The sequence below is a fragment of the Pristiophorus japonicus genome, chromosome 19 (genome assembly GCF_044704955.1).
Source record: "Pristiophorus japonicus isolate sPriJap1 chromosome 19, sPriJap1.hap1, whole genome shotgun sequence".
In the NCBI taxonomy this organism is placed as follows: Eukaryota; Metazoa; Chordata; class Chondrichthyes; family Pristiophoridae; genus Pristiophorus; species Pristiophorus japonicus.
Window position 1 is genome coordinate 27,864,958 of NC_091995.1, and position 13,515 is coordinate 27,878,472.

Below are 13,515 nucleotides of genomic sequence, written 5' to 3' on the forward strand. Positions count from 1 at the left end.
CAAGGGGGTAAGTGATTGGCTGGTGATTGATGAGTAGTTTTTCTTTTTCTTTTCTATATCAGTAAGTAAAATTTAGCATTGTTGTTGCCAAGTTAAGTTAATCTAAGGGTTATGTCATGGCAGGACAGCTCGGACACGTGTTATGCTCCTCCTGTACTATGTGGGAAGTCAGGGACGCTTCCGGTGTCCCTGACGACTACATGTGCAGGAAGTGTATCTGCCTGCAGATCCTAACCGACCGCATTGCGGCACTGGAGCTGCGGGTGGATTCACTCTGGAGCATCCATGATGCTGAGAATGACGTGAATAGCACAATTTGCGAGTTGCTCTTACCGCAGGAAAAGGGTACACAGCCAGATAGAGAATGGAAGACCAACAGGTAGAGCAGTGGAAGGAAGGTAGTGCAGGGATCCCCTGTGGTCATCCTCCTGCAAAAAGATACAACGCTTTGGGTACTGTTGAGGGGGATGACTCATCAGGGGAGAGCAACAGCAGCCAAGTTCATGGCACCATGGCTGGCTCTGCTGCACAGGAGGGCAGGTAAAAGAGTGGGAGAACTATAGTGATAGGGGATTCAATTGTAAGGGGAATAGATAGGCGTTTCTGCGGCCACAACCGAGTCTCCAGGATAATATGTTGCCTCTCTGGTGCAAGGGTCAAGGATGTCTCAGAGCAGGTGCAGGACATTCTAAAAAGGGAGGGTGAACAGCCAGTTGTCGTGGTACATATAGGTACCAACAATACAGGTTAAAAAAACAGGATGAGGTTCTATGAGACAAATTTAGGGAGCTAAGAGTTAAATTAAAAAATAGGACCTCAAAAGTAGTAATCTCATGATTGCTACCAGTGCCACGAGCTAGTCAGAGTAGGAATCGCAGGTTAGCTCAGATGAATACGTGGCTTGAGCAGTGGTGCAGAAGGGAGGGATTCAAATTCCTGGGATATTGGAACCGGTTCTGGGAGAGGTGGGACCAGTACAAACTAGACGGTCTGCATCTGGGCAGGACCGGTACCAATGTCCCAGGGGGAGTGTTTGCTAGTGCTGTTTGGGAGGAGTTAAACTAATATGGCAGGGGGATGGGAACCTATGCAGTGAGACAGAGTGGAATAAAATGGAGACAGAAGCAAAAGATAGAAAGGAGAATAGTAAAAGTGGAGGGCAGAGAAACCCAAGGCAAAAAACAAAAAGGGCCACTTTACAGCAGAATTCTAAAGGGTCAAAGTGTGTTAAAAAGACAAGCCTGAAGGCTCTGTGCCTCAATGCGAGGAGTATTCGGAATAAGATGGACGAATTAACTGCGCAGATAGCAGTTAACGGGTATGATGTAATTGGCATCACAGAGACATGGCTCCAGGGTGACCAAGGCTGGGAACTCAACATCCAAGGGTATTCAACATTTAGGACGGATAGACAGAAAGGAAAAGGAGGCAGAGTGGCGTTACTGGTTAAAGAGGAAATTAATGCAATTATAAGGAAGGACATTAGCTTGGATGATGTGGAATCGGTATGGGTGGAGCTACAGAATACCAAAGGGCAGAAAACGCGAGTGGGAGTTGTGTACAGGCCACCAAGTAGTAGTAGTGAGGTTGGGAACAGCATCAAACAAGAAATAAGGGATGTGTGCAATAAAGGTACAGCAGTAATTATGAGCGACTTTAATCTACATATTGACCTAACTGGTAGCAATGCGGTGGAGGAGGATTTCCTGGAGTGTATTAGGGATGGTTTTCTGGACCAATATGTCGAGGAACCAACCAGAGAGCTGGCCATCCTAGACTGGGTGATGTGTAATGAGAAGGAACTAATTAGCAATCTTGTTGTGCGAGGCCCCTTGGGGAAGAGTGACCATAATATGATAGAATTCTTTATTAAGATGGAGAGTGACAAAGTTAATTCAGAAACTAGGGTCCTGAACTTAAGGAAAGGTAACTTTGATGGTATGAGGTGCGAATTGGCTAGATTAGACTGGCAAATGATACTTAAAGGGTTGATGGTGGATAGGCAATGGCAAAAATTTAAAGATCATATGGACGAACTTCAGCAATTGTACATCCCTGTCTGGAGTGAAAATTACCTTATTTAAGGAAGGATATACTAGCTTTGGAGGGGGTGCAGAGACGATTCACTAGGCTGATTCCGGAGATGAGGGGGTTAACTTATGATGATAGATTGAGTAGACTGGCTCTTTACTCGTTGGAGTTCAGAAGGATGAGGGGTGATCTTATAGAAACATTTAAAATAATGAAAGCGATAGACAAGATAGAGGCAGAGAGGTTGTTTCCACTGGTCGGGGAGACTAGAACTAGGGGGCACAGCCTCAAAATACGGGGGAGCCAATTTAAAACCGAGTTGAGAAGGAATTTCTTCTCCCACAGGATTGTGAATCTGTGGAATTCTCTGCCCAAGGAAGCAGTTGAGGCTAGCTCATTGAATGTATTCAAATCACAGAGAGATAGATTTTTAACCAATAAGGGAATTAAGGGTTGCGGGGAGCAGGCGGGTAAGTGGAGCTGAGTCCACGGCCAGATCAGCCATGATCTTGTTGAATGGTGGAGCAGGCTTGAGGGGCTAGATGGCCTACTCCTGTTCCTAATTCTTATGTTCTTACGTTCTTAAAACGGGGAAGGTGGCTCAACCATGGCTAACAAGGGAAATTAAGGATTGTGTTAAATCCAAGGAAGAGGCATAAAATTAGCCAGAAAAAGTAGCAAGCCTGAGGACTGGGAGAAATTTAGAATACAACAGAGCAGGACAAAGGGTTTAATTAAGAGGGGGAAAATAGAGTACGAGAGGAAACTTGCCGGAAACATAAAAAATGACTGCAAAAGCTTCTATAGAAATGTGAAGAGAAAAAAATTAATGAAGACAAACGTAGGTCCCTTGCAGTCGGATTCGGGTGAATTTATAATGGGGAACAAAGAAATGGCAGACCAATGGAACAAGTACTTTGGTTCTGTCTTCACAAAGGAAGACACAAATAACATTCCGGATGTACTAGGAGACCGAAGGTCGAGTGAGAAGGAGGAACTGAAGGATATCCTTATTAGGCGGGAAATTGTGTTAGGGAAATTGATGGGATTGAAGGCCGATAAATCCCCGGGGCCTGATAGTCTACATCCCGGAGTACTTAAGGAAGTGACCCTAGAAATAGTGGATGCATTGGTGATAATTTTCCAACAGTCTATCGACTCTGGATCAGTTCGTATGGACTGGAGGATTGCTAATGTAACACCAATTTTTTAAAAAGGAGTGAGAGAGAAAACGGGTAATTATAGACCGGATAGCCTGACATCAGTAGTGGAGAAAATGTTGGAATCAATCATTAAGGATGAAATAGCAGCGCAATTGGAAAGCAGTAATAGGATTGGTCCAAGTTAGCATGGATTTATGAAGGGGTAAGCATGCTTGACAAATCTTCTGAAATTTTTTGAGGATGTAACTCATAGAGTGGACAGGGGAGAACCAGTGGATGTGGTGTATTTGGACTTTCAAAAGGTTTTTGACAAGTTCCTGTCGAAATCTTGACCTCAGAAAAGAATGACTCCGACACTTACAGCTCCGATAGAAGTTTCCCTTTTAATTTACTTGCTCGCAAGGGGTAGGTTTCACTCAGTCAAGGGCTAAATGAACACCTCCGCAATGGTACAGCTTCACAAGATATTTATACAGTAAAACCCAAGTTCTGGCCTCTCCCTGTGTATTGCTCTGTCTCACAGTCAGTGAATACAGATAAAGAGTTAATTACTATATCCTGGTCCTGAAATGGTGTCGAGATATTTCCTTTTGTCAGGGTTATCAGAAAGCCAAACGGCCATTACTCCATGAGTCATAGGTAATGGGCTATCACCTGTCTTGTATTGTGTCAGGATTGTTTCAATTTCCTGGTCAGTTTACCTGTTTGCATCAAATGGATGAGGTAAAGGAAAGAGATAATGGCTAGAAGATAAGGGTGGGGTGACATGGAACTCCTGTAGTGTAGACAATAGGAGAGCACCATGGGGGGTTACTTGTCTCAGCATGACTTGTCTCCTAGCTGTCTGATAACCATCAGCCATCTAACAGCAGGTTTACCAGTTTATACAAGCTGGCTGCTAAAATGCAGAAAGTTCTGGAAGGGCCAGGACTCCATTTTAATCAAAAGGCACACAAATACCGTATGGTATCAGCTTAGATAAAAATACATTTCCACATTCCCCCATTTTGTCCTTCACAAGGACAACTCAATCCATTCTGATCTTGTACAGTCTCTCCATTTCCATTTCTTTAGTTTCATTACTCACTAGGCATATTATACCTTCAGGATTTCCTATTCTGGGAGTAATGCTTAGGAAGGGAGGCTGATGGTTATTATCATAATTGGGCTGGTACCATCCCTGGAAGGCTGTGAGTTTATACCCTGCCGACCTCCATTCTGTTTGCTCCTTCGTTTCTGGCCCCTTAGTTAGTTTTGTCCTATTTTGCACTGTCAACCATTCTACCATTTCTGATTCGTTAAAGGGGACAGATCTCAGGGGAATACCCCCCTGGAGTGGACAGGTACATGGGAACATATCCAGCAACTCGACAAGTTTCTTTATTGAGCATACCTATGACTCAGTGCCATAAATACGTTTACGTGCAATTCCCTTCGGTGGTGGGTCTGTACCCCTGGTGTAATCAATAATGCGAAGTAAAACCTTGTCAAGCCCAGCACCATCAGTCCCCATAGTCCATACAGTTCTTTATTCAGTCTTCCTTTTTCTGTTCCTCTGATTCCTTCGTCCCTTCCTCCTGGTCGGGTGCCCGTTTGCAATGGGATGCTTGGATCCATGTTGGTCTTTCCTTTACCTTGATTGCAGTATTGGTCGCCAGCAAGACCTGGTATGGTCCTTCGAATCTTGGCTGTAGACTGCTTTTCCTTTTAAAAATCTTGATGTAAACGAATTCCCCTGGCTCCAGGTTATGACACTTCCCTTCCGCTGGCTTGACTTGGGCTTCCTTTACCTGTGAATGAAAGCTGTAAATACATTTGGTTAGTGCAATACAATAATTCAACATATTTTCCTCCATTTTGTGGATGTCCATCTGTTTTGCAGTAAATGGTGCTGTAAAAGGTAGTCGTTGGGGACGTCCCATAACTATCTCATGCGGTGACAGGCCTGTTGTTCTGTTGGTTGCAGATCGCATTACCATCAAAGCTAAGGGCAGCAGTTCTGTCCATTTCAGTCCAGTGTCATTGCACAGTTTTGCCAGCTTATTTTTTTAGCATTCCATTATATCTTTCAACAAGTCCAGCTGATTGTGGATGATAACTGCAATGAAAACGTTGATTAATCTGTAAAGCTTTACACATTTCTCTTATAACAGTTCCCGTGAAATGTGACCCGTTATCACTGGAAAGCTTAGCAGGGATTCCGAAGCGCGGTACAATTTCTTTTAACAAACATTTAGCAACAGTAGTGGCATCGGCCTTTTTACATGGAAAGGCTTCAATCCATCTAGAGAACACATCTACAATAACTAATACATACTTGGATCCCAGACACATAGGTAATTCAATAAAATCCATTTGTAAATGTACAAAAGGCCCGACTGGATTTGGGTGGGAGGCAGATTCTACTTTTTCCGTCTTACCCGGATTCATTGTCTGACAGGTAACACAATTTTCACAGATTTGTTTTGCAATTGCCGAAATACCTGGTGCATACCAAGTTGCCAAAATATAATCTGCCAATCCCCCTTTGCCTGCATGTGTGAATGTATGAACACATCGGGCAATCCATGGAAGTAAGGATCTAGGGGCCACCACGCGGCCGTCATGGTGAACCCATATTCCTTCTGGATTTTTATAACATTGATCCTTCGTCCAGGTCACCACCTCCTCCGTACTGGCCTGTGTCTGAAAGGCCACCACGTCATTAATAGTGGGTGGTGTGTCTGTCTCCACCTCCGTACTGGCCTGTATGTGCTTGGCATTTGATAATGGCAAGTTTTAAGGGGCATTGAATGGCTCGCAGGAGATTTTCCACTTGTTCTGCATTTTTGATAGGGGTTCCTGAAGAAGTCAGGTACCCGCGAATCTTCCAAATTTGTCCATAGTCATGTGATACCCCAAAAGCATACCTGGAGTCAGTGTAGATATTAACTGTGTGTCCTTCAGCCAGAATACAGGCTCGAGTTAACGCAAACAATTCGGCTTGTTGGGCTGAAAAGGAGTCTGGAAGAGAGGCTGTTTCGACAACATTAAACTGAGTTACAATTGCATAAGCCGCTCTAGGTTGGCCCCTATCATTTCGTAAGGCTGATCCGTCAACATAGTACACTAGATCAGGGTTACACATTGGTACATCTGTTAGATTGATATGTGGTTCAGTCACTAATTCGGGTTACCATTTCACATGAATGGGGTTCGCCGTCGTCTTCCGTGGGGAGTAGAGTGGCTGGATTTAAGGTAGTACATCTTTTGATGACAAGGTTCGGATTTGATAACAGTTCGACCTCGTATTTAGTGGTTCTTGCGGAGGTTAGGTGTTGGGTGGCACATTTAGTAAGTAAAATCTCGACAGAGTGTGGGATATACAAAATGGTCTGATGATTTAGAGTTATTGGCTGAGCCTGTTGCATAGCATAATAAGCTGCTGCCAACAAAGGAAGACATCCTGGTAGTCCGCGTGCCACTGGGTCTACTGAAATATGCTTCCGGTCGCTGCCTGTCCCCATGTAACTGAGTCAAAACAGATTGTGCAAAACCCGACTTGTGATGCACAAATAAGTTGAATAGCTTAGTGTAATCTGGTAATCCCAAGGCTGGTGCTGAAGTGAGGGACTGCTTAAGATTCTGGAAAGCATTCCGGAATACTTCATTCCACATCCTTTAAGCATTGTGAGAATATTTGTGTGGGCTTCTGAACTGGACAAATCTGTGTGTTACACGGACTTCTCATTTATGCTTATGGTGATTCACAGATCACAGAATGTAAAGTACTTGTTTTCTAATTTTATTAAAAGGCTTCCTAACCCAAGATTTTTCCAATACACCCAAAATGTTGATCAAGAGATCACCTGAAATATCTCAAAATCCCAATTCAACTATTGTACTGTCACTCTTTATCAAAAAAAATCCTCTTACTGAGCTAGAAGCTTTTGTACCAAGAATTTACACCAAGGACAATGAGAGTGTACTCCCCCAGCCTGCACCTCGAGAGACCCACAAAGGCTTTTTAAAAAAAAAAGGCTTTACAACTTTTAACCACCATGTCTCAACAAACCTATCCTTTGTGCATTTCCTAGCTCCGTAACCTCTCATCCGAATAAATCCACACCTGCGCTTCTAACTTAAAATGTCTTAAACTTCCCACATACAGGACAACACTATGAAGGGTTAAAAAACTTCACTTTGTTTGAAAAAGTGGGTGGAGCTAAAACAAACAGGCAGTTCCACAACCTTTCCAAACAGGTTTCCAGACACAAGGAAAAAAGACAGAAGCACTCTCATTCAAAGACAAGACATTCACGCACTCTCATTCAAAGACAAGACATTCACAAGTCTCTCTCCATTCAATAAAGCTTTTTCTTTTACTAGCTTCATTTTTTTTTCATAAGTCACTATCAGGTTCTCTTTTTTTTTCATTTGATTTACTTCCTCTGTTAATTTTACATGGGCTTGAAGAATCGGAACCCAGGCCTTTTCTATTACTTTCCTTTTTTTTTCTACCTGGATCTCTGTTTATAAGACACTCCTGGAGACAAGTTGTTCTCTCTAAATTAAATGAACCATTGGGTGGAAATGGCCTGTTTTCACCCTTAGTCCACTTTACCGTTTTTGTTTCTTTGGTCAATTGAAGACTGACCACAATTCTGGAGCATGACATAGGCTGGTGTGCCTTTTGTGGTGTTTTAACTTGCTCCGGCACCCATTCTGGATGATTAAGATTTTCCCACAGTTTCTGATCTCACAATCCTTTCGGCCAACCGAGTTCTCTACGCCCACTTCTCCTGGCCGTTACGTGGCCTGAAAAGGCTCTTAATTCGGGCTCAGTCTGGGTGTGTGAGATACGTTGGCACGAACCAATCGTAGTTGATCAATCAGTTACTGTTTCTTTTCTTAATCAATCCTTGTGTTTTTTTTTCCGAATCACAATTTTCCCTAGTGACTCTTCCCGTTTCTCTAATGGCAATGACTCACAAAGGTATTGCACACAACAGTAATACAAGGACAACAAACAATATTCCCGTGAATACACAAATCATAACCTCTAAACAAATTCTCAGTCTGCGTTGTACGCCACTACAGTCCGAGTCCTTAACTTATCCTAATAACAGCTGATAAAACTTAAGGTTCCGTATCCAAACTCTTTGATCGATTGCGCTCTTTTTTTTTTAATAGTCTTATCACATAAGAACCCCTTCCGAATTAAAAACAATAAACATCTTATCACATAAGAACCTTCGATCGATTAGCGCTTTCTTTTTTCTTTTCTTTTAATAGTCTTATCACATAAGAACCCCTTCCGAATTAAAAACAATAAAAATCTTATCACATAAGAACCTGGAACCCTTTTCGATCGACTAGCGCTCCCTTACCTACTGAAACCTTCCCCGGGCTGTCTCGAGATTTTTTCCAGAACCTGTTCTCTTCTGCTGGCGAGCTGAGAAAGAAATGGTTATAAAAAAATACCTTTAACTTTTAAATGCCGAGTCTTGTAGATGCAGTACCTCAGCTGTGGACAACAGATTACATCTGCGATTCAACAGTGAAGAAACCTCTTGTGAGCAAAGGCTCACCTTGTTTGGCCACCGAAGCCTTTCACTGGAGAGGCACTATGCCTGTATCCGTTTTACTCACAGGACAGAGAGTATGCATCTCGGTGGAACCTCCAATAACTGTCGAAATCTCGACCTCAGAAAAGAATGACTCCGACACTTACAGCTCCGATAGAAGTTTCCCTTTTAATTTACTTGCTCGCAAGGGGTAGGTTTCACTCAGTCAAGGGCTAAATGAACACCTCCGCAATGGTACAGCTTCACAAGATATTTTACAGTAAAACCCAAGTTCTGGCCTCTCCCTGTGTATTGCTCTGTCTCACAGTCAGTGAATACAGATAAAGAGTTAATTACTATATCCTGGTCCTGAAATGGTGTCGAGATATTTCCTTTTGTCAGGGTTATCAGAAAGCCAAACGGCCATTACTCCATGAGTCATAGGTAATGGGCTATCACCTGTGTGGTATTGTGTCAGGATTGTTTCAATTTCCTGGTCAGTTTACCTGTTTGCATCAAATGGATGAGGTAAAGGAAAGAGATAATGGCTAGAAGATAAGGGTGGGGTGACATGGAACTCCTGTAGTGTAGACAATAGGAGAGCACCATGGGGGGTTACTTGTCTCAGCATGACTTGTCTCCTAGCTGTCTGATAACCATCAGCCATCTAACAGCAGGTTTACCTGTTTATACAAGCTGGCTGCTAAAATGCAGAAAGTTCTGGAAGGGCCAGGACTCCATTTTAATCAAAAGGCACACAAATACTGTATGGTATCAGCTTAGATAAAAATACATTTCCACATTCCACACAAGAGATTGTTGTGCAAAATAAAAGCACATGGTATTGGGGGTAATGTACTGACGTGGATAGAGAACTGGCTGGCAGACAGGAAGCAGAGAGTCGGGATAAACGGTCCTTTTCAGAATGGCAGGCAGTGACTAGTGGAGTACCACAGGGCTCAGTGTTGGGACCCCAGCTCTTTACAATATATATAAATGATTTAGATGATGGAATTGAGTGTAATAACTCCAAGTTTGCAGATGACACGAAACTGGGTGGCGGTGTGAGCTGTGAGGAGGATGCTAAGAGGCTGCAGCGTGACTTGGACAGGTTAGGTGAGTGGGCAAATAAATGGCAGATGCATTATAATGTGGATAAATGTGAGCTTATCCACTTTAGGGGCAAAAATACGAAGGCAGAATATTATCTGAATGGCGGCAGATTAGGAAAAGGGGAGGTGCAGCGAGACCTGGGTGTCATGGTTCATCAATCATTGAAGGTTGGCATGGAAGTACAGCAGGTGGTGAAGAAGGCAAATGGTATGTTGACCTTCATAGCTAGGGGATTTGAGTATAGGAGCAGGGAGGTCTTACGGCAGTTGTACAGGGCCTTGGTGAGGCCTCACCTGGAATATTGTGTTCAGTTTTGGTCTCCTAATCTGAGGAAGGGCATTCTTGCTATTGAGGGCGTGCAGCGAAGGTTCACTAGACTGATTCCCGGGATGGCAGGACTGACATATGAGGAGAGACTGGATCAACTGCGCCTGTATTCACGGGAGTTTCGAAGGATGAGAGGGGATCTCATAGAAACATATAAAATTCTGACGGGACTGGAAGGTTAGATGCAGGAAGAATGTTCCTGATATTGGGGAAGTCCAGAACCAGGGGACACAGTCTAAGGATAAGGGGTAATCCTTTAGGACTGAGATGAGGAGGAACTTCTTCACTCAGAGAGTTGTTAACCTGTGGAATTCCCTACTGCAGAGAGTTGTTGAACCAGTTCATTGGATATATTCAAGAGGGAGTTAGATATGGCCTTTATGACAAAAGGGATCAAGGGGTATGGAGAGAAAGCAGGAACGGGGTACTGAAGGAATGATCAGCCATTATCTTATTGAATGGTGGTGCAGGCTCGAAGGGCCGGATGGCCTGCTCTTGCACCTATTTTCTATGTTTCCATGTTTCTATGAACAGCCTCCAATGCAAGTATATCCTTCCTTAAATACGGAGACGAAAACTTGGTGCACTACTCCAGGTGTGGCCTCACCGATACACTGTACAATTGTAGCAGGACTTCTCTGCTTTTATACTCCATCCCCCTTGCAACAAAAGCCAACATTCCATTTGCCTTCCTGATTACTTGCTTTACCTGCATAATAACTTTTTGTGTTTAATGCACAAGGACCCCCAGGTCTTTGTGCACTGCAGCACTTTGCAATTTTTCTCCATTTCAATTATAATTTGCTTTTCTATTATTTCTGCCAAAGTTGATAACCTCACATTTTCCCACATTATACTCCATCTGCCAAATGTTTTCCCACTCACTTAGCCTGTCTATATCCCATTGCAGATTTTTTGCGTCCTCCTCACAACTTGCTTTCCCACCCATCTTTGTATCATCAGCAAACTTGGCTACATTACACTCGGTCCCTTCATCCAAGTCATTTAGACTGTAAATAGTTGAGGACCCAGCACCGATCCCTGCGGCACCCTACTAGTCACTGTTTGCCAACTGGAAAATGACCCATTTATCCCTACTCTCTGTTTTCTGTTAGTTAGCCAATCCTCTATCCATGCTAATATATCGCCCCCAAACCAGTGACCTTTTATCTTGTGCAGTAACCTTTTACGTGGCACCTTATCGAATGCTTTCTGGAAATCCAAATACACCACATCCACTGGTTCCCCTTATCCACTCTGCTCGTTATATCCTCAAAGAACTCCAGCAAATTTGTCAGACATGATTTTCCTTTCATAAAACCATGCTGACTGTGCTTGATTGAATCATGCTTTTCCAAATGTCCCGCTACTGCTTCCTTAATAATGGACTCCAACATTTTCCCAACGATGGATATTAGGCTAACTGCTCTATAGTTTCCTGCTTTTTGTCTGCCTCCTTTTTTAGGGGCATTCAGCCCACTTGACTTGATTGATATCTTCCTGCAATCTGCAGCTTTCTTCTTCATTATCAGCCACACAGTCGATTTTAGTATCATCTGAAAACTTCTTAATCATACCTGCTATATTCAAGACTAGATTACTGATCATACCTTTATCTGCAAGATCCCATCCTCCTCTTCTCTTTTACTTTGAACAGCGAGATCCATTTGTTTTTGCAGAAATTCCAAAGATTTTTCCAATTTTTTCTGAGGGACAAAAACGCATGTGGAGTTAAATAGGAAATATTCCCTGAGTCCCTGACAGTGAGACACAATGTTAGAACAGGGAGTGGGAAATATTCCCTGTGTCCCTGACAGTGAGACACAATGTTAGAACAGGGCAGGGAGATACTGACAGACTGTGAATTATTAACTAACAAGGGAGCTCGGGCAGTGAAATGTTGTCAGTTTGTGAGCCGGCACACACAGATTATTGGCATAAAGTGCGAATGAAGGACACGGGCTCCTAAAGTCCAACTGTTCTCCGGTAACTAAACGTTCACATATAAACCTACAATACGGTCCGTGGATAATTATAATAGTGATTTACATGTTGGTCATTTATGCTGAATTTAGGGTGAAGCAGCTTCGTGTTGTATGTTCATCAAATAAATTGTGACCAATATCCCGCTGTCAGTAGCTGAGTGCCAGGTGTGTTTAAAGGTGATACAGGTACAGATTGTATTTCAAATTAAATCAGTGACCCAGTACCTGGTATATCTGGATGGCCTCCTTTAAATGTAGATCATTGTGAGTTTGGTGCTCTGAGCTCCAGCAATCCACACAGATCGCTTCCTGCTCCTCTTCACAGAACAATTTCAGCTTCTCCCCGTGTTCCTCGCAGTAAAACTCCCCCTCCTGCTCTGTCGCCTTCACCTTCAGCAGTCTGAGCTGTTCAATGATGTTGCCCAGGGTCCGAGCGGGCCTGGTGTCCCTCTGGGTGAAGAGCTGCCGACACTGGGGGCAGGAGACATCTCCCGGGACCTTCTCCCAAGTCCCAGAGATGCAGGATCGGCAGAAGTGATGGCCACAGTCCAGGGACACCGGCTCGGTGAAGATCTCCAGGCAGATGGGACAGGTTAGTTCATGTGTTAGACCTGCAGCCGCCATCTCGGTGTTCCCAGTCTCTCTCCTTCCCTGTCCAGTACTTTCACTTTCACATCTTGGTCGGTGCTGCACTTCCTGGCTTTGATTTCACGTAACCAGGGACCGACTCAGTGTTCTGCATTTTGTAATTACATCAAAATGACACCGTTTATTGTGTGTGGTCACTTAGCAGATTTGTAAAGCCCATTTTATAACATTCATTCTTTTTCCACTACCAACCATATCATTAAACGCCCCTCCCTCCCTGTCCTCTCCACCCTCACCTCCAACAAAACGTGGGAGGAGCTCATGGAGCGTGTCACTAAGATTGAGACCATCCGTTCTCCTGCCTCTGACACATCCATCCCTCCCGTTGTCAAACTTGCCCCCCTATCATTGTGAAGCAGAATTCACCAAACGTTGGCTAGTTCACCCACTAATTGGGAACCTGAGCTGGGATTAGACCGTTGTGAGACAGGTTAGTTTTACCCTACTGATGATGTGTTGCAATAGTAATCCTGTTCAGTACGAGAGGAACCGCAGGTTCAGACATTTGGTGTATGTGCTTGGCTGAGGAGCCAATGGTGCAAAGCTACCATCTGTGGGATTATGACTGAATGCCTCTAAGTCAGAATCCCCCCTAAACATAACGATACCGCGGCAGTCACCCGGGCCGTCTTCCACTTTGTCTGGAGGTCCAAAATGGACCGTGTCCACAGAGACACAATGTACAAATCTCTGGACAGTGGA

At 43.7% G+C, this 13,515-nt stretch overlaps 1 protein-coding gene across 1 annotated transcript in view; it reads right to left on the reverse strand.

Annotated features, from left to right (window-relative positions):
* The window catches only part of LOC139229812 (zinc-binding protein A33-like), a 38,453-nt gene extending 25,512 nt beyond the window's left edge, over positions 1 to 12,941 (reverse strand). The window contains exons 1-2 of the mRNA XM_070861405.1: positions 12,391 to 12,941; positions 11,791 to 11,886 (exon numbers count right to left, since the gene is read on the reverse strand). Coding sequence (XP_070717506.1) covers positions 11,791 to 11,886; positions 12,391 to 12,789 — 495 coding nt within the window. The 5' untranslated portion in view covers positions 12,790 to 12,941. The remainder of the gene's footprint in view (positions 1 to 11,790; positions 11,887 to 12,390) is intronic.
* Between the last annotated feature and the right edge of the window lie 574 nt (positions 12,942 to 13,515).